Below are 19876 nucleotides of genomic sequence, written 5' to 3' on the forward strand. Positions count from 1 at the left end.
TACTCAGGAACCAAGGTTTAGGCATGAAAGGAAAAAACATACTAGTACATGAAATCAAAAATGTAAATATACTATAATCCTAAACGTAAATTGGAAAGAACAACATGACAACAAACCCAGTAGCAGTAAGCAGTATTATTAAACGGGCAAGAAACATACAAGGTAAGCCTGAAACACCTTGCCTTTGAGAAAGTCTTCAAAAAGCTACAGCAGTCATTTTGGAAACTTAGGAGTCAACTTCAAAAGGCTCTCCTTGGTCTACATGGGACAAGCTTAGTATCAATAGGAATAATAATGACAATAGACCAAAACACACAAACTATGTTTTATGGATTAGTTCACCATAACATACAAAAACCCCAAACTAACTGGTTACCTTTGGAAGAAGGACACTGATGAACCCAACTCATCTTTAAAAGCGATAAAATGAAGAAACATTTATCCTATTTCTCCCAGAAGAACTAAACTTCAGGGGCACCCAGGTGGTTCAGTGGCTGAGCATCTGCCTTTGACTCAGGTCATGATCCCAGGATCTTGGGATCAAATCCGGCATCAGGCTCCCAATGGGGAGCATGCTTCTACCTCGCCTGTGTTTCTGCCTCTCTCTGTGCGTCTCATTAATAAATAAATAGGGCAGCCCCGGTGGCACAGCGGTTTAGCACCGCCTACAGCCCAGGGTGTGATCCTGGAGACTTGGGATTGAGTCCCACGTTGGGCTCCCTGCATGGAGCCTGCTTCTCTCTCTGCCTGTGTCTCTGCCTCTTTTGCTCTCTCTGAATAAATAAATAAATAAATCTTTAAAATAAATAAATAAATAAAATTTTAAAACAAACAAAAAAACTATACTTTAGGAGAACCAAATCACTGATCAAATTTTATCTGTGTACAAGTATCCAGCTAATACAGGAAGGCATGATAAAATCTACCACCACCAATTTGCATCAATCTAGGAACTCAACATCAGTAGTTGCTCAAATCACAGAAAGACAACCAGACATCAAGTGTCACACCATCTGTGAAGTGCTCCACTGTCTCCCCACCTTGCCCTCAAATTAATCTGAATCTGATCAAGTCTCAAACTCTAAAAGGCCAGTCTGTTGGGTATCCAGGGCTCTGAGAAAAATAAAGATGTTATCAGCAAAATTCATAGCATGGGAAAGAACGACCCATTTCTTAAAAAAAAAAAAAACAAAAAAACAGGGGGATCCCTGGATGGCTCAGCGGTTTAGTGCCTGCCTTCGGCCCAGGGCGTGGTCCTGGGGTCTCGGGGTTGAGTCCCACATCAGGCTCCCTGCATGGAGCCTGCCTCTCTCTCTGCCTGTGTCTCTGCCTCTCTGTGTGTCTCTCATGAATAAATATATAAAATCCTAAATAAAAAATTTATTTAAAAATAAATCAAGGGGAAAAAAAGAGGAAACCTGTAGACTTGGAAGACATCAATCAATGCAATTAATTGCATTAATTAATAATTATTTCAACCTGACTAAAGTGAAAAAATCCTAATACACAACCAAAGAGATTGGAAATATGAACACTGGTGGCATCTTTGATGTTATTAAAGCATTGTGCCTAAATTTTTTGTATGCTTGTAGCATTGAGGCTATGTATTTAAGAGTGCTTGCTTTGAAATACTTTAATTCAAATAAATTCACAGAAAAAATAAGATGCTCAAAATAAGCCAGGGAAGGAAAAAGTGTAACAAGATTGGACATGAAATAATTGTTGAAGCTGGGTAAAGGATATATGAGAATTCATCACATTTTCTCTACTTTCCGTCTGAAATTTTCAATGAAAAAGTTTTATTCTGTACCATCCACATGAGGGGATCATCAACTATGCACTTAAGTAGATGAGGTCCAATAAAAGGAAGACTGAGATTGAAATACAAATGTGGAGGTCACCGGTGAACTTGGAAGAAGGCTTTTTGGTTAAATGCTCATTATGACAGTGATTGTGCTCATTATGATTGTGACTGGAATGAGTTCAGTAACAGGAGACAATAAGAGGTGAGGTGAGTCTAAGGAGAAAATAAAAATGGCAGGTAGCTGGACTTCTCTGGAGTCAAGAGAGACTTTTTCGTTTTTGGTCAATAGAAACAAAGGGTTTAATCTCTGTTGATAGAAGTAATACAGAAAAAGGGGGTGAAGTGATCATGCAGGAAAGTAGACAAATGCAGAAGCAAAGATATTGAATAAGTGAGAGGAGCTGGGATCCCACCCCACAGTAGACAGGATGGTCTGGGTCAGGAGCAGGGCACAATTCACCTACTAGCTACTTTACTAGGGCTCAACGCACAGGCTGACATAGAAGCAAGCTGACACATTTGCTGGTAGAAAGATGGGCAAGTTCTCTTTTCATTGCTTCTGTTTTATCAGAATATAAAGACAAGCCATAAGCTAGGAGTCAGGGAGAGGGGAGTGATCAGAGGTTTAAAGAGATGCACTGGAAAATAAGCACGTTGGAGAGAGGCAAGTGAACTTACTACAAAAACACAGTAGGAATGTCAAGCAGCCCTAAAGGATCCTCTGAAACTTGTGATCATATATTTAAAGCAAAATCAGCCATCCTAATTTATGTTATTCTGTAACCATGTTCTGCTACTCTGATGCAGGAATGAACAAACCCAAGATCTGACTTTAACCAGGGCTGGCATTTGTCATGGAAGTACGATGAAAGGAAGGAAAAAGAAGTCGAGGAATACATCAGATTGATTATAATGATGGGTTACAGAAATAAGCAGGTTCAGACAGAAGTATAGATGTAAGAGGAATGTTGGGTAGAGTTTAAAGAATTGTTGGATACGGAAAAACAGAGAAAATATAGCGTAAAGACAGAAGGCAATTGTCAAAGAGTAAAATGTGACTGGGATTTGAAGATGGTACAGTTATTGGTAATAGCAAGGCAAGAGTGAAGAAAATATTCTTTGAAAATAAAAAGCAAGGTACTGAACTGGATGGATTTTTGATGTAGAAATCACTAACAATGATGAGAGTCCAAGTTGAGAGAAAACAGTAAGTCAGACCCCAAAATCTTCCAAGGAAAAGGATGATCACAGATGAATGCAAAAGAGTAAGAGGGAAAGTTTATTTTTGTTTTTTTTTGTTTTTAAATTTTTTTTCTAATGTCAGATATGTTAAAGGAGCTGGAGTTTCCTTTTTGTTTTTAAATTTTTTTTCTAGTGTCAGGTATGTTAAAGGAGCTGGAGTTTTTAGGGAAGAATAGTGGCCTGAAGGGGCAAGAAGAAGCCAGAAGAATACCCACCCCCCACTCTTAGTCATGGGATCTATGGGGTCTGGAAGAGCCATTACTTAGTGGGGTGAAGGAAGCACACTCCTCAGGTGGAGGGCCAAGAGTCAGTGAAAACTCTACCTGGACAGTGTCTTCCAAATCACAGATTAACATTCACCAAGTAAAACATAAAGATGATTTCACTGCTATAAACAATTATTATTATACTTACACCCAATAGAGTTAATTTAGCTCCCTTGAAAGATAACATTATAAAAATTTCAGTCTTTATTTACCTTCCTGTTGTAATTGAGCTAGGAAAAGTGCAAGGTATGTGTCTGATATTAATTCTGGACCCGTCAAGAGAGAATTCAAGTTGAACCACTGAAAAGAAATCATAAATATTTAAGTTAATGTACATTGTAAGTAATGAGGAAGTTTTAACATGTTAAGAATATAACCCACCTAAATTTATTAAGACTAAACAGCAAAAATCTGTCAAATTAAGATTTTTTTAAAAGCATTAAATAATATGATTTTTAAGAACTGAAATAAATGTTGCAGATTTATCAGTATTAAATGTTTTAAAATGCTTTTTCAAAAATAAAATTTTGCTTTAAGTCATAAATTTTAAATCTCCCACCCCGCAAAAGAGCATAGATACTGATTAATACTTTTAAGTATCTTTATTGATAGGTTATAATTAAATCTTTTTTCAAAGTATCAGCCCAACAAAAAATCCTAATCACAGTATACTGAAGAAAAATGAAGCTACACAAAGTTTTCCCACTGCTGATAATTTTGGTTAAAAGATTTCAGGGTTGCCTCGGTGGCTCAGTCAGTTAAGCATTCGACTCTTGATTTCAGCTCAGGTCGTGATCTTAGGAACATGGGAACGAGCTTTGTGTCAGGCTCTACACTCAGTGCAGAGTCTGCTCAAGAATCCTTTCCCTCTGCCCTTCCCCCTGCTTGTGTGCTCACACTATCTCTCTAAAATAAATACATAAAATTTTAAAATATTTCAATTGTGAGAGAACTGGACATTCCAGGAAGAGAACTTCTACAATTGCCAATTGATTTTATAAACATCACTAAGCCACTAAGCCACTATCACATGTAATTAAAATCATTTAGTCACTACTTCATAAGACTCCTAATTTAACCCACAAGATAAGGAAGATTGAAAAGTTCCCGTCAGCATTATGACTGACTACTCTTCCTTGATTTTGGCAGAGAATGCTTTTCCAGTCATCCATTTCTCCAAAGACAACATACAGATGGCAAACAGACACGTAAAATATGCTCATCATCACAGAAATGCATATCCAAACTACCATGAGATATCACTTGTCAGAATGGCTAAAATCAAAAACAAAAGAAACAAGGGCTAACAAGGATGTGGCAAAAGAGGAACCCTTGCACACTGCTGGGAATGTAAACTGGTACAGCCACTATGGAAAACAGTATGGAGGTCCCTCAAAAAATTAAAAATAGAACTACTCTATGATTCAGTAATTCCACTACTGGGTATTTACCCAAAGAATCCTAAAACACTAATTTGAAAAGATATATGCCCCTCTATGTTTAATGCAGCATTATTTACAACAGCCAAATTATGGAAGCAGCCCAAGTGTCCACCAACAGATGAATGGATAAAGATAGAAGATAAATACACACACAAACACAGGAATATTAGCCACAAAAAGGAATGACATCTTGGGGCACCTGAGTGGCTCAGTCAGTTAAACATCTGACTCCTGATTTCAGCTCAGGTCATGATCTCATGGTCATGGGATCAAGCCCCAACTCGGGCTCTGCACCCAGCTCAGAGTCTGAGATTCTCTCTCCCTCCTCCCCTCCCCCCCCCACTTGTGTGTGCATGCTCTCTCTCTCTCTCTCTAAATAATTATTTAAAAAAAGAATGAAATCTTGCCATTTGCAACATGGATGGATCTAGAAAATATAATGCTAAGTGAAATAAGTCAGAGAAAGACAAATAATGTATGATTTCACTCATATGTGGTATTTAAGAAACAGAACAAAGGTACAAAGAAAAAAGAAACAAACCAAAAGACAGACTCTTAACTACAGAGAACAAACTGAGGGTTACCAGAGGGGAAGGGACGGGTAGATGGGTGAAGCAGGTGAAGAGGATAAGAGTATACTTGTGATGAGCACTGAGTGATGTACAGAATTATTGAATACTATATTGTACACCTGAAACTAATATAAACACTGTATGTTAACTATACTGGAATTAAAAACAATACACAGAAAAAAACCTTTTCCAATCATATTTTTCATAATACAAGGACCTCATACACAATACATAATGAAAAATGTAACCATAAACAAAAATATAGAGCCAAAGAGAAGTCAAAATTTGACATTTCTTGTATTTGTCAAAGATAATTTAAAATGTGAAAATTCAATTTTACTTATTTTTATTTAAATTTTTAAAATTTTTAAAGATTTTACTTACTTATGAGAGAGAGACAGACAGAAAGCACGAGCAAGGAAGAGAGGGAGAAGCGGGCTCCTTGCTGAGCAAGGCATCTAACACAGGGCTGGACCAGATCCCAGAACTTGGGCTCATGACCTGAGCCGAAGGCAGACATTTAACCAACTGAGCCACCTTGATCCTCCCCTTATTTTTTTTTTTAATTTTGATTTATTTATTTGAGAGAGAGTGTGTGTTTGTGTGTGTGAGTGGGGGGAGGGGGTAGCGGGAGAGAGAATCCTCAAGTCAGCTCTTTGCTCAGCAGGCTCAATCTCACAAAACAGGATACAGACCTGAGCCAAAACCAAGAGTGGAACACTGTTATCGGTTGAGCCACCCAGGTGCTCTGAAAGTTCACTTTTAAAGAACTAAAATTTTTAAAACCTCTCAAAATAACGATGTAAGTTTACATGCAAACCAATACAAAGGGACTTCTGGGACCTAAGTCTTCAGATCTTAAAAAAATCCAGTGAGTACTTTATATAGAAAAAGTAACAAATACTTGATCATATTTTTTAAAAAATATAAACAAAAGTCAAAGGTTAAATAATCATGGCATGGTCCTCCCTGGGTTTTCCTTAAGAGTTGATCCCTACTCAGGTCAGCCTCTACTGTGCCACACCATCTTCCTTGCTCTTTATAACTCAGGAGGGACCTTTAGAAATAACTAAGTCACATGAAGCTGCTTCTAGGAGGCTGGCCTAAAAGATAATAGTAGGGCTTCTGCTTTGAATTCTCTTTTATTGATTTAATCCAATGTTCTCATGCTTGATTTCATTTTCTTTTTGCTCTGTAGTATTTCTATAAACAGTTTTATGGAGATGTAACTGACATGTGAGAAATCACACACATTAAAATGTCCAGTTTGAAGTTTAACATATGCATATACACCCATGAAAGCTCAACACAACCAAGAGTGTTTCTTGCACCCCTTACGATCCTCTTCTCTCACTGTTCCTTGCCTTCCTCATCCCCAGGCAACCACTGGTCATTCTACTTTGTCACTATAGATTAGTCTGCATTTTCTAGATCTTTATGAAAATGGAACTTTCCAGTATGTAGTATTTTGTGTCTGGCTTCTTTCACTCAGCATAATTATTTTTAGATTCATCTATGTTGTTAAACATATCAATAGTTTGTTTCTTTTTATATTAAATCATTTACAAGAACTCTTTTGAAGATTCAAAATTCTAATAAAAAGGACTTTAAATAATTGTGGTATCATGTACATAGAAATTCTTTGGTAATTATTTATAAAAATAACATCTTAGGTACATTTCTTGATCTGAAAAAAGGCTTGTTCAAGGCCTATTCCATGTTCTTTTTGAAAAAAAAAAAAAAAAGAAATGACTTTATGTAGATGTACAGATTACATGGTGTTTTAGCACGTGAGTAATCTTGATATGCTAAAGCAAACATGACTCAAAAATTTATTCATGCTGGATGTTGTTTCAGGCCTCATGATACTACTACTATACACTGAATACAAATCTATAAAGTCACAGTTAACTGGAAGAACATCTTTATCACATAAAACTCGGTAAAGTAGTCACATCTGTACTGCATTAAAGAGAAAGTTTTTCTTATGATATAGTTAAATTATGCAGTTGACCCATGAACAATATGGGGGTTAGGGATGCTGACCCCTGCACAGCTAAAAATCCACATGTAACTTTGACTCCTCAAAAAACCCCAACCACTGATAGCCTACTGGTGACTAGATGCCTTACTTCGAATGTGAACAATTAACACATATTTTGTATATATATAATACACTTGTTGGGTTTTTTTTTAAGTAGGCTCCATGCCCAACATGGGGCTTGAATTCACAACTCTGACACTAAGAGTTAGTTACATGCTCTACCGACCAGCTACGTGCCCCTTATATACTTATATTTATAATAAAGCTAGAGAAAAAAAATGTTACTAAGAAAACCATAAGGGAAATACATTTACAGTACTGTATTTTTAAAAAATTCACATATACGGGCAGCCCTGGTGGCCCAGTAGTTTGGCGCCGCCTTCAGCCCAGGGCGTGATCATGGAGACCGGGGATCGAGTCCCACATCGGGTGCCCTGCATGGAGCCTACTTCTCCCTCTGCCTGTGTCTCTGCCTCTCTCTCTCTCTCTCTCTCTCTCCCATGAATAAATAAAATCTTAAAAAAAAAATTCACATATAGTGAATGTGAATGTGAATGTGAATGTGAACCCATGTAGTTCAAACCCATGTTGTTCAAGAGTCAAGTATGTATGGTTGTTTTAAATCTGTAAGGGGAACTGATACTGTCTTTTAAAATAGCAAATCTCTATCAAGATTGAAACCATACCACATACACATTATTGGTAAGTTTCTTCATCTTTAATTTTCCAATCCTTTACATTTTAGTTGCAAATGGAATGCAAAATGAGAAGAAAGACGGGGAAGGGGAGAAACATTACCTGTTTCCCTAATTTTCTAACTGTAAACCAGTGTTCTTTGTAATTGCATATAAATGATCTTTCATTTCTAGAAAAAGAAAAAAATACATACACAAGTTGAAATAGTAGAGTTCATATTCATTTAGTTTATCTATTGGCAAGTACTATAAAAAACATTAGGATTATGCTTACAGCTAAGGATCACTGGTTTTTAAGAAATTACAAAACGGTATAATTCTCTCTGCAGATTAGCAATGCCGTGCAAAAACACTGGCATCACACAGCATTTAAGGATCAGCTCTGTGCTGCTACACACTGAGGTGTGGGGAAGGCTCAGTGGGCAGATATTCATAGACATCCCCTAAAGATATAATAGGAAATTCTAAGGGAATGAAACCAGGAACATCAAAACAAAAGCATTCAAAATATACTTTTCTTCTTTAAGAAATTCTAACTTTAAAAGTCAAATTTAGGAAAAGCAATATAAAATCTTACATGGGATCGATCCTGAGCCTCTGATACTCCGGACTGTTGAAGAGAATTAGTTCTAAACCCCAAACTTTCAAGGCATTGCTTATAACCTGTTTAAAAAAAAAAGAAAAAAAAGAAAAAAAAAAAAAAAGCAACTTTCCATGAGCTAAACTATCAATTCCAAATTTAAGTAGTTTGGTCATGTGAAGTGTATAAACAACTGTACTCTATGTATAATTTTCCCTGGAAAGTTACGGTTTTTAAAAAAGTTTGTACGTATAGATATATCACTAAATCCATAAAGAACAAACATAGCATTAAAAGAGTGCTACTTACACTAGGTTTCTGGAACATTCCAGAGAAGCACACAGTTCCTAGATGAAACTGCCTCAAAAATCCAGATGTATATTTGATCCAGCAGGTACTATTCTTAAAACCAGTCCAATATATGCATGTGATAATTTGGCTGCTATGGATCCTGCTTTAGAAAAGCTATATTCAACTTAGAACCTGGGCTGTCAGTAGTGATGAAAATTTTGTTTATTAGGAGTTCTTCCTGAGAATTTAAACTGAAGCTCTCAGACTTTAAGCTTCTATTATCATGGGTCTGTAATTCATAGGGGAAAGAAAACCAGAACAAAAAATAAATCTGATTACTTCAAACTGAGAAAACAAAATGGATTTCTGAAAACCTACTATCTGCCCTCCAGGGTGGCCAACAAAGAAGGGAGTGAAGCAGGTACTAGCTTGGATACAAAGTGAATGCAATGTGGTGGACAAAGGTGAATGGGCACCAAGAACAGCTCTACACAAATAAGCCATGGCGGGTGCCAGGCCTGCTCGAGCTTCCCCTAGCCCTGCGGCAGCGGCTGCACACTGCCATCCACAATGGAGCACTGGGTGGAAATGCTCCTTAGTGGGGAATCCAGGAGGACAGCACAGGGGGGTGCAACAGAGGTATCTGTAGAAACAGACACCCCAAGAAGAGGTTCTGAAAGAACTCTGGACACACCTCCCAAGGGTGAGAAACAGAATGAAAGACCCAGATAAAAGAATCTCACAAGCACATCTACCATCACCCACAGAATTCAAGGGGAGTGTAAGTTTCAAAAAAGAAAACAAGCAAAAGCCACGGACCATAATAAAGAGATACAGTCCTGGTAGGCGGATTTAAATGGAAGGTAGTAAGCTGCTGCATTTTCTCAAATTTATACAAGTCGTAAGTTTGAAATACTGTGACTTATTGGAATTATGTTTATCAGCATCCAGATGTAAATTAAATCATCTCCTTTCAAAAAGCCCTAACCTAGAAATGAGGGCTCAGGGGTGCCGGGGTGGCTCAGTCAGTTAAGTGTCTGACTCTTGATCTCAACTCAGGTCTTGATCTCAGGGTCATGAGTTTAAGCCTCGTGTTGGGATCCAGGCTGGGTATGGAGCTTACTTTAAAAAAATAAATAATAAAATAAAATGAAGGTTCTACAATCCTAATTTTCATGTTTAACTCTATAAAAATCCAGTACTCTAGAGTATAATCTCATACTTTTTTTTCAGTTTTTTTCCTTGTGCTCTACAGCTGATTTTTATTTTATTTTTTATAATCTTATACTCTTAGACACTAACTATTGGAGGAATTTCTGAAGGTCACATCATTACAGTGATCATGAAAGGCTGTGAAGAGATATTCCTATCAACCATATTCTCAGCTTGAACAGTGCCTGGGACATAAACAACCCTTAGTACATGCTTGTGACTACTTACCTGAATAGAGAAAAAACCACTGTCATCCATATTTCCAGAAGGCTGCTGTTTAATGTGGACAGGTAGTTGAGGCGGGGGTTGAGGATGGGGAGAGAAGGATTAAAACTGTCATTAGTGTGCATTTTTAAAATAACATCTTGTGCAATCCCATTTATATAGTCAAGAGCAGAGTTATAATTAACAAGTCAATGCCCCATAGGAAAAATGGTGCATCCGTTTCTAAACAGTACCCACATTTTAAAAAAAAACACAATTTCGTGAGTTTAAAATCAGTACCTGTAAAAATGTGCGATAGTCTTCACTTGTAACTCCTCCTTCTGCCATTCTCATCCTCTCTTCTTCATCTAGCTGATGTGCAATTGAAGATAATTCCACAGGGCTAAAATATTCTCCTTGCAATAGATTATTCAAGCAATGTTGAGCACAAAGTGAGCCTTCTTGCTAATATTTCCAAAAGAAAAAATTCAAATGTGACTTGTGAAACAAGATTTGTACAGTATCTTCCTCAATTTTTTTTTTTTTCAGTATCTTCCTCTAAAGAGAATTTAATCATTAACTCAACAGGGCCAAACTGAACCTTTTTGGCTTTTGATAAGCATGATTAACATTAAGTACATGAATTATCATTTTTTAACTCTTACAACTTTACCACTAATGAAACTACAATTATTTAGCTATGTGATCAAAAACTTAAGAATGATTTACATCAATCATTCTATCAAGTATGCCAAATTTCATGTTTTACTAGAAACTATAAAAACATTAGCATCTCTCATTTTCAGTACCTAAAACACACATATCTTTGGAGGTTCCACAGCAATTTTAAAATGCTGAAAGGGAACTTTAATCCCTAGATCATTTGTATTCTTTTAACAAGACAATCTACTCAATCTAAAAAGGAATTTGAGATCAATGAACAAAAGAATCTCAAGAATTGATACAGGTAAGAAAGATCCTGTTTGAGGTTAATGAAGACTTGTAGCTAACTCTGCACTAAGTGTATATGTAGTATAGTACAATGAGCAAAACTTCCAAAAACCACCCCTGGAGCTCATTTCCAGACAAGCCAGCAAGAAGGGCTGCATCCAAGCAGCCATGGGATGAATCATCGGTATCACTGGCTTCCTACTGTGGGGGGTGGAGGGAGTACAACTTTCCATGGGCACCAGGGTCTTCAAGTGCTGGGCAAATGGCTCTCACACAACCAGCACCCCAAATCTAAATCCAAGCTGCATGGCACTGAGCAGTCTGCTTATCACCCTGCTGCCTACAACAATGCCACTTTCTCATGCTTGCCTTCTAAGGAAGATTCACTGGTGGATGAGATCCCTTCCTGTGAACACAAACCCCTCGTAGGGGGATGGCAGAAGAGAACACTTTCTTCTCCTATTCCCCGGTCCTCTAAGATCTCCCTTTCCCCAGTAACGTCTATGCCTTAACCCAACCTGTCTTACCTTGTGCAATTTGTTCTATGTTACACAATAGATGATGACCCCCTGGGGAGCCTTGGTGGCTCAGGTCATGATCCCAGAGTCCTGGGAAGCCCTGTATCTGGGCTCCGAGCTCAGCAGGGAGTCTGCTTCTTCCTCTCTCTCTGCCCCCCCCCCACTCATACTCTTTCTCTCAAATAAATAAAATCTAAAACAAAACAAAAATAGATGGTGTCTCCAAAGAACACTGGAAGACGCATATTTTTCCTGATGAATAAATTTTTCTAGGAGCAAAATTCAGCTTCTGAAAATGATACAGGGTATGTATACAACAGAATCAGAAGGGAGCACTGAGACAGTCTCAAAAGGTACACACTATATGATTCCATTTACTAAAGCTCAAAAACAGACAAAACTAATCTATGATGCTAGAATTCAGGACAGTGATTGTCCTTGCAGGGGTGAAGGTGGGATGGAGGGAGAGCATCTGGAAGAGGGCCTAAGTGGAGCTTATGGGATGTAGGTAATGTTCTGTTACCTGATCTAAGCATTATTTACATATGTGTGTCCACTTTGTCAGAACTTAGAGCTGTACTATGATGATCTGTGTACCCCTAACATGTGATTGTTACACTTAAAAAGGTTCAAATAATAACAAAAAACCTCTGCTAAGATACAGCTATTTCACATGCCAAGAGCTATTTACTATAGTGACCAGACACTGGATTTTGTGGAAACAGTTCTAATGCAAATTTTTTTTTTTAAGATTTTATTTATTCATTCATAGAGACACACACAGAGTGTGTGTGTGTATGTGTGTGTGTGTGTGAGAGAGAGAGAGAGAGAGAGAGAGAGAGAGGCAGAGACACAGGCAGAGGGAGAAACAGGCTCCATACAGGGAGCCCGACGTGGGACTCGATCCTGGGTCTCCAGGATCACACCCCACGCTGCAGGGAGATACTACTGATTACAACAGAAACCAGGCAGAAACCTAAGGGTATGCTCGGAAATGGCCCTAATGTAAAGGGCCACACAGTCAACCCAGCAGATCTTCATCTCATCTCAGTGGTAAGTCTCATGCTCTACTGTGAGGCTCAGCAAACACAAGCATCTGAATCACAAGAACAGCCAGCACATCTACAGTATACATGCCAGGAAGCATTCCAAGTGCTTAACTGAGGTAGACACTTTATTATCCTCCTATCTTCCAGGAGGAAACTGGAGCAGAGAGACTTAGTAAGTAACCAGCCCAAGATGTATGCACAGTAAATGGCAGAGCTGGGATTCAAACCCAGCAAAAGTTTCAAGTCTGTGATATTATTACTTTCTCAAGCCACTTATTTGGGATTCCTAAACCTCAAATATCCTAAAGGCAATTAGGAACCAGAATCGCCACAGGGCAAAATGAAGACATGAAGTTAAAGCTCAGCATCTTTTAACTATTTTTATTAATTTTAAACACAATCCCAACAAATTTGATTATCATTCTCAGTTCACATTACATGAAAAGTATCAATGGAGATGGCACAGTGACTGTACCAAGAGCAGGCAGCAAGAGAAATGGCAATGAAAATACCAGACTCCAGGGTATCCCTGGGTGGGTAAGCGGTTTAGCACCTGCCTTTGGCCTAGGGCGCAATCCTGGAGTCCCAGGATCGAGTCCCAGGATCGAGTCCCAGGATCGAGTCCCGCGTCGGGCTCCCGGCATGGAGCCTGCTTCTGTCTCTGCCTCTCTCTCTCTCTCTCTCTCTCTCTATCATGAATAAATAAATAAATAAATCTTAAAAAAAAAAAGGAAGAAAAGAAAGAAAGAAAGAAAGAAAGAAAGAAAGAAAGAAAGAGAAAATACCAGACTCCAGAACTAAAACAAAAACCAAGATACTCAGCAGTTAGTGACCATTTAATAATAGGTTAAAGTTATGGGCTGGCAAACTCTAGCCTATAAGCCAAATCCAATCTGCTCCAGCAGCTAAGGATGGTTTTTATGCTTTTATTTTTTTAATTTTTATTTTAAGATATTTTTATTTATTTTAGAAAGCGTGCTCAGGCAAATGGGGAGAGACACGGAGAAAGAATCTGAAGCTGACTCTGTGCTCAGTATGAACCCCACTCAGGGCTGGATCCTACAACCCCCGAGATCATGACCTGAGCCAAAACCAAGAGCCAGCTGCTTGACTGACTGAGCCATCCAGGCGCCCAGGTTTTTATGATTTTAATGGTTGGGGAACACAGACATACACACACAAACAAGAATACGTGAAGCCATATACAACCTGCAAAGCTTAAAATACTTACAGAAAAACTATTTAAGTTAGATAAATAGTACAATCCACGTCTCAGAACCTTAAGAAACTCTCTTGATTCATTCAAATATTTATTGAGCAATTACTATCTGCCAGGCACTATCTTGGGCACTGCGGACAGATCAGTGAACAACTGTTGCATTCTAACTTAAGAGAGGACACTCAAAGTGATAACTCTGAAAATGGGGGATACCAATATTCCAAGAGAAAGTAGCTGCAAGGTCTGCTCTAGGCAGGTATCTTTATATACACAGCTTCCTTAGAGCCAAAGGTGGTTCTCTGGCTGTAGCAAAGGTTAAATATGTGTGGCAGAGGGGAAGAGAATGTGCTAGAAAACGGCCTATCAAGCTAAAACATTCCCAGAATGGACTACGTATGAGATTAACAGTGGGCCCTATGGCTACAAGGCGCTTTCCATTCTTGAACTATGCTTCAAAAAACCTTACCAGCCTTCTATTGAGTACATATAAGTTGACGATAAAGGTAAATTGTACTCAAGTACCCTTAAAGCCGTCACAGATGTTGATAACTGAGAGCGACTTCCTTCAGGAAACTAGACCTTTATGAGGCTAGAGCCCAGCTTCTTTTGATCTGGTGGTTCGGTAGTTACCTTCACTGCAATCTATGCAAACAGTGACCCATATCCACCAATCAGTATTTGTAAAACCATACAGCTCTCAGGAGATGGTGTGTGGAAATGTTTAAAGTCTTCCACTTGAAACATCTGGTCCTACACTAACTAAAGCTTTTGAAAATTAGTAATAAAAATATGTGTACATAGGGTTCTCTTTATCCAATCTCCTTAGTCAAGCAACTACATTTCTCTTGTCCAAGATTCATAAATCATGTCGATCAAAAGACTAGTGATAACTTCCCCACACATAAAAACTGGTCTACCCCAGCCCCAAAACGTGCTAAAATCGTTTCTATAGCAGGTATCGGGAAAAGCACTCCATTTAACAATTCGTTTAAAGTCGACGTGTGAGTTTTTCAGTGGCTAAGTACTTCACAAAATCCAACCCCTTTGCTCCTACTCAGCAGTAGCCTCCCCAGACACCCTTTCCAAACATGAAACTATTATGAAACAATATAGCCTGGGCCAAAATTGTCCTGAGGAAGGTTTCACTCACACCCGAATAAGCATGTTTATTGTCTGTGAGAAAAGATGGGCTCGTCCACGTGCCACAGACGGCATCTTCAAAGTGCGTGGTCATCCAGGAATAAGACAGGCGAGGCGGACCACGGCGCAATTACTCCAGTCCATCCCGATACCTGCGGAGAGGCTTGCCCTTCTGCTCCGGGAGGACCCAACCACCCAAAGAAACGAAACCTGAACATCCCGTAACAAAAAGTCTGGCGACGACTTCCCTATTTAGCGGCGCGCAGGATTTCCGACCTCCCTTCCCCAAGTGTCAGGCCCTACACGGGGCGAGCCCGGGCCCCCGCCTCGGGCGGCTTCCGGACCCAGTGCAGGAGGACGAGAACACAACCCGAAGACCCAACGTCTGCGAGGCTCCAGCATAGAGCCGAGGAGCCCAGAGAAGGAAAAGTTCATTCTGCCAGGAGTAGGGCTGGGGAGCGGGGTGGAGTTAGGAAGGGGCGAGGCTCTCACTCGTCCAAGGGGGACCGGCCAGAAACCTCGGGGAGCGGGCGGGAAGGGACCAGAGCACGGATCCCGCGGGAAGGGGACGGGAGGCGCACAGCCAACCCACCCGGCGGCACCCCTCTGCGTGCCCCCGGCGCCGCGGCCCTGCCTCGGTCCCTCCCAGCTCCCCGGCGTCCCCGGCCCGCCCGGCCCAGCCTGGGATGGGGCGACTCGGGCCCCCGCCAGCTCTCCAGGAGGACACCGTGCCGCGCCCCGCCGCGGCCACCGCACGGCGGGCGGGCTCCCCGCCAAGCTCGGACACTCACTTTCTCGTGGAAGATGGACTCCATGTTTATTTGTCTGGAGCCAACGGCCCCCGCGCCGAAACACCCCCTCCAGCCCCGCCCCTCGGCCCCACCCCGTCTCCCGCCCCGCCCCGCCCCGCCCCGCCCCGCCTCGAGCCCCCCGCCCACGTGCCGCGCCCCGGCCAATCACCCCCGAGGACGGGCGTCACGTGGGACGGAGAGCGGGGGCACGCCGGGGCGGTAGAGGGAGGACACGTGACCTTCGTAGCGCGTCCTCCCACTTCCTTTTATCTGGCCGGCTGCGGGTGCTGCAGCGCCCCCTGCGGTCTGGAGGAACCCCCTGCTTCCCACCCATTGCTATGGATTTTCAGGCCTCAAGGGCTCTGGATAAGGAATACCTGGGTTATGCGTTCTCTTATGTTTTCCCACGTTGTACTTCCTCCTTTTCACATCTGCGTATCAGATATGATTATTATTATTTTTAATATCTTTCTCCTCCTCCCCCACTGAAAGCCTAATTAGGAAAAAGACATTCCATTCCCAACACCTAGCCCTTGTCTAAAAATGTAATTAATATTTATATAGAGCTTACTGTTAGGTAGGCATTCTTTTAAAACTACTTTGCATATACTAACGAATTTAATACAACAACCTTGTAGGTGTTGTTATGATTCCTGTTTCATACGTGAGGACACGGATGCACAGGGAGGTTAAGAAAAGAACCGTGTCCAAGGTCCACTACTGGGTTGGGGTCCAAATCCAGACACCTTGTTACTAGCGTCTGCGTTCTGACCCTGAAGAGTAAGCATGAGTTGGAGAAACTGAAAAGTTCAGTAAAGTGGGAGAAGGGTGTTGATGAAACTGAAAGAGTAGGAAAGAAGCAGGTTTAACCTTGAAATTAGGTTAAGGCAGGTATGTTTTTTTTTTTTAAGATTTTATTTATTTATTCATGAGACACACACACACACACAGAGAAAGAGACAGAGAGGCAGAGACTGAGGCAGAGGGAGAAGCAGGCTCCATGCAGGGAGCCCGATGTGGGACTCGATCCTGGACTGTGGGATCACACCCTGAGCCAAAAGCAGATGCTCAACTGCTGAGCCATCCAGGCATCCCAGCAGGTATGCTTTTTAGACAGTTGAGGAGCTATATAAAATTTTTAAACGAGAAGAGATTTGCATTTTACAAAGATCACTCTAGCTGCAGAAAAGAGCTGATGCTGTGGAAGGAATCTTGGGAGAGATGATGGTGTTTGGGCTAGAGTAATGACCTGTAGTGGAGAGAAGACCATTTTGAGAGATTAGGAAGGTGGGGAGACTTAATAGAACTGAGTGAGAGTGGAGTGAGGGACACAGAAATGTTAGGGGTGATGTCTGGGTTTCTGCCTTAGACAACCACTGAGGTAGGAATAGTATTCACTGAGATAGGGAATACTGGAGGAAGGGGCAAGGTTTGGGAAATATCTGTGAGGTATAAGACAAGTAATATATACCTATTTATATATATAAATGGTCAGGAGTTCAGGGGCTTGGTTTTATGGTAAAATGGGGAGTTACTCACAGGAGTGAATAAAATCATCTAAGGGAAAAGGAAGAGATTGAGAAGAGGATTTAGAACAGAACCTTCAGGTCAAGAAGGAATAGCCAAGGACAAGGGAGGAAAACTTGGAGTGTGTAAGGTTATCAAAGCCCTGAGAAGGAACGTTTCAAGAATCAGTCTGTCAGTTGCTGCCAAGAGATCCTGCAACATAAGGACTTACAGGAGTCCACTAAATTATGTTGCTATGGAGACCACTGGGGACTTGGGTGAGTGTAGGCTCAGAGGAACAGAAGGGGCAGTGGGAGATAAGGAAATGGAGTGTTCCAGTGAGGACCAGGTGCTCAATACTAGTCACTATTTACTGAAACCCTCGTGTGCATAGTCCACAATCCTGTACTGGGGAAACAGTCCATGCATGTTCTTAAGGAACTGTGGCCTGACTGGGCAAATAAATCATGGTTTCATGAAGCAAAAAAATATGCAACCATTTTTTTTTATTTTTTTTTTAAAAGAAAGTGTGTACAGAAACTATCTAATTTTTTGTTCATATACATTACAAATATCTGGAAGAATATACAGGGCACCTAGAGGTTATGTACAAGTTTGAGATGGTAAGAGAACTAGATAAATAGGAGGCAGCAGTGGGAAGAGTTTTCACTGTATACAGTTTTATTCTTGATTTTTAAACTACTTAATGTATTATTCAGAAAAAAATGTGACTGTATTCATTTCTTATGGCTGCTGCAAAGCATCACAAACTCGGTGGCTAAAAACAACAGAAATTTATCCTCTAAATATTCTTGAGGCCAGAAGCCTGAAACCAGTCAGCGGAACCATACTCCATGGTCACAGGGAGAATCCTTTCCTTATTTCTTCCAGTTTCTAGATGCTCCTAGCATTAGTTGGCTTGTGATTGCAAGCAAGACTCTAACCTCGGCTTTGGTCTTCTTCACATGGCCTTCTGTGTCTCTGTCCTCTCCTCTTTCAAGAACTAATGATTGGATTTAGATCCTACTCTAATCCAGAGTAATTCATGCGGAGACCTTAATTACATTAACAAAGACCCAGCAGTAATAATTAGAGAGTATCATTTCATTTTCATTTTGCTTCTCCTAAATTCAGTATTACCTAAAACAAAATGTTTTCTGAGAAGTAGTTGAATGGAACCATCACGAGCAAAAGAATGAACCACCTATATCCCAATGTTTCCTTGTGCCCTCCTGTAATTCTTACCTCTAACCTTTTTCTGGACCTTGCTCCTCCAGGCAACCACTGATCTGCTTTAACTATAGTATACAGTTTCTAACATTTTAGATAAATGGATCTGTAAAGTGTGTGCTGTCTGGCTACATTCATCTAGGATTATTAATTTGAAATTCATCAATGTCATAGCAACAGATCATTTCTTTTTTAATGCTGAGTAGTATTCCATTGTATAGATTTAATACAATTTATCTATTTGTTGATGGACGTTTGGGTTAGCTCTAATTTTTTGCTGTTATAAAGCTGCTATGAGCATTCATGAAAGTCTTTGTGTGAACATAAGCTTTCCTTTATCTTGGATGAATACCTCAGAGTGGAATGGCTGGGTCATATGGTAGGTGTTATTTTCACTTGAAACCACTACACTGATTTCCAAAGTGGTACAACTCCTGGCAGCTACGTTTTACATTCCTGCCAGCAGTGTGTGAGGTCCAGGTGCTCTGCACCCTTGCCAACACCAGTAATAGGATCAGTCTTTTAATTTTAACCACTCTAATAGGTGTGTAGTGGTATCTCATTGTGGCTTAAATTTGCATTTCCGTAATGACTACTGATGTTGGGAGTCTTTTCGTGTGCTTTATTTGCCATCCTTTTATCTTTTTGGTGAAGTATCTATTAAATTTTGCTCACTTAAAAAATTGGGTTCGGGACACCTGGATGGCTCAGTTGGAAGAGCATGCAACTCTTGATCTCACGGTTATGACTTTGAGCCCCACGTTGGGTGTAGAGATTAAATAAATAAATGAATAATTTTTTAAAAATTGAGTTATCTTATTAAGTTATAAGGGTTCTTTACATATTCTAGATATAAGTTCTTTGTTGTATATTATGTTTTACAAATTCTTTTCCCTGGTTTATGGCTGCCTTTTCCTAAGTGTTTTTTGAAGAACAAAAACTTCTAAAATTAGTTCATGCTTTATGTGTTGCATTCAAGAAATCTTTGCGAAACTCAAGATCACTAAAATTTTCTGCTACTATCATCATTCTAAAGTACAGTTTTAAAAAATTTCTGAAAAATACCTGAGGAAAAAATTGGCTCTACTATTTAATAGTACTATGGCCTAAAATGAAGAAA

The 19876-nt window shown here is 40.0% G+C and overlaps 1 protein-coding gene across 13 annotated transcripts in view; it reads right to left on the minus strand.

The window, feature by feature from the left end:
• ATXN3 (ataxin 3) overlaps positions 1-16142 on the minus strand; it is a 36363-nt gene extending 20221 nt beyond the window's left edge. For 3 of the 13 annotated variants that reach the window (XR_012036278.1, XM_072837816.1, XM_072837821.1), the window contains exons 1-6: positions 15242-15383; positions 10653-10817; positions 10377-10421; positions 8643-8728; positions 8169-8235; positions 3525-3612 (exon numbers count right to left, since the gene is read on the minus strand). Coding sequence is in view for 10 of the 13 variants with exons in the window: in XM_072837816.1 (XP_072693917.1) it covers positions 3525-3612; positions 8169-8235; positions 8643-8728; positions 10377-10421; positions 10653-10817; positions 15242-15304 (514 nt within the window). In the remaining 3 variants the exon portion in view is untranslated. Of the gene's footprint in view, positions 1-3524; positions 3613-8168; positions 8236-8642; positions 8729-8954; positions 9226-10376; positions 10422-10652; positions 10818-15241; positions 15388-16020 lie in introns of those variants that run through there. The other 10 variants (XM_072837815.1, XM_072837823.1, XR_012036277.1 and 7 more) reach the window with 9 other exon arrangements.
• Between the last annotated feature and the right edge of the window lie 3734 nt (positions 16143-19876).

Source organism: Canis lupus, chromosome 9 (assembly GCF_048164855.1).
Source record: "Canis lupus baileyi chromosome 9, mCanLup2.hap1, whole genome shotgun sequence".
NCBI classification, from domain to species: domain Eukaryota; kingdom Metazoa; phylum Chordata; class Mammalia; order Carnivora; family Canidae; genus Canis; species Canis lupus.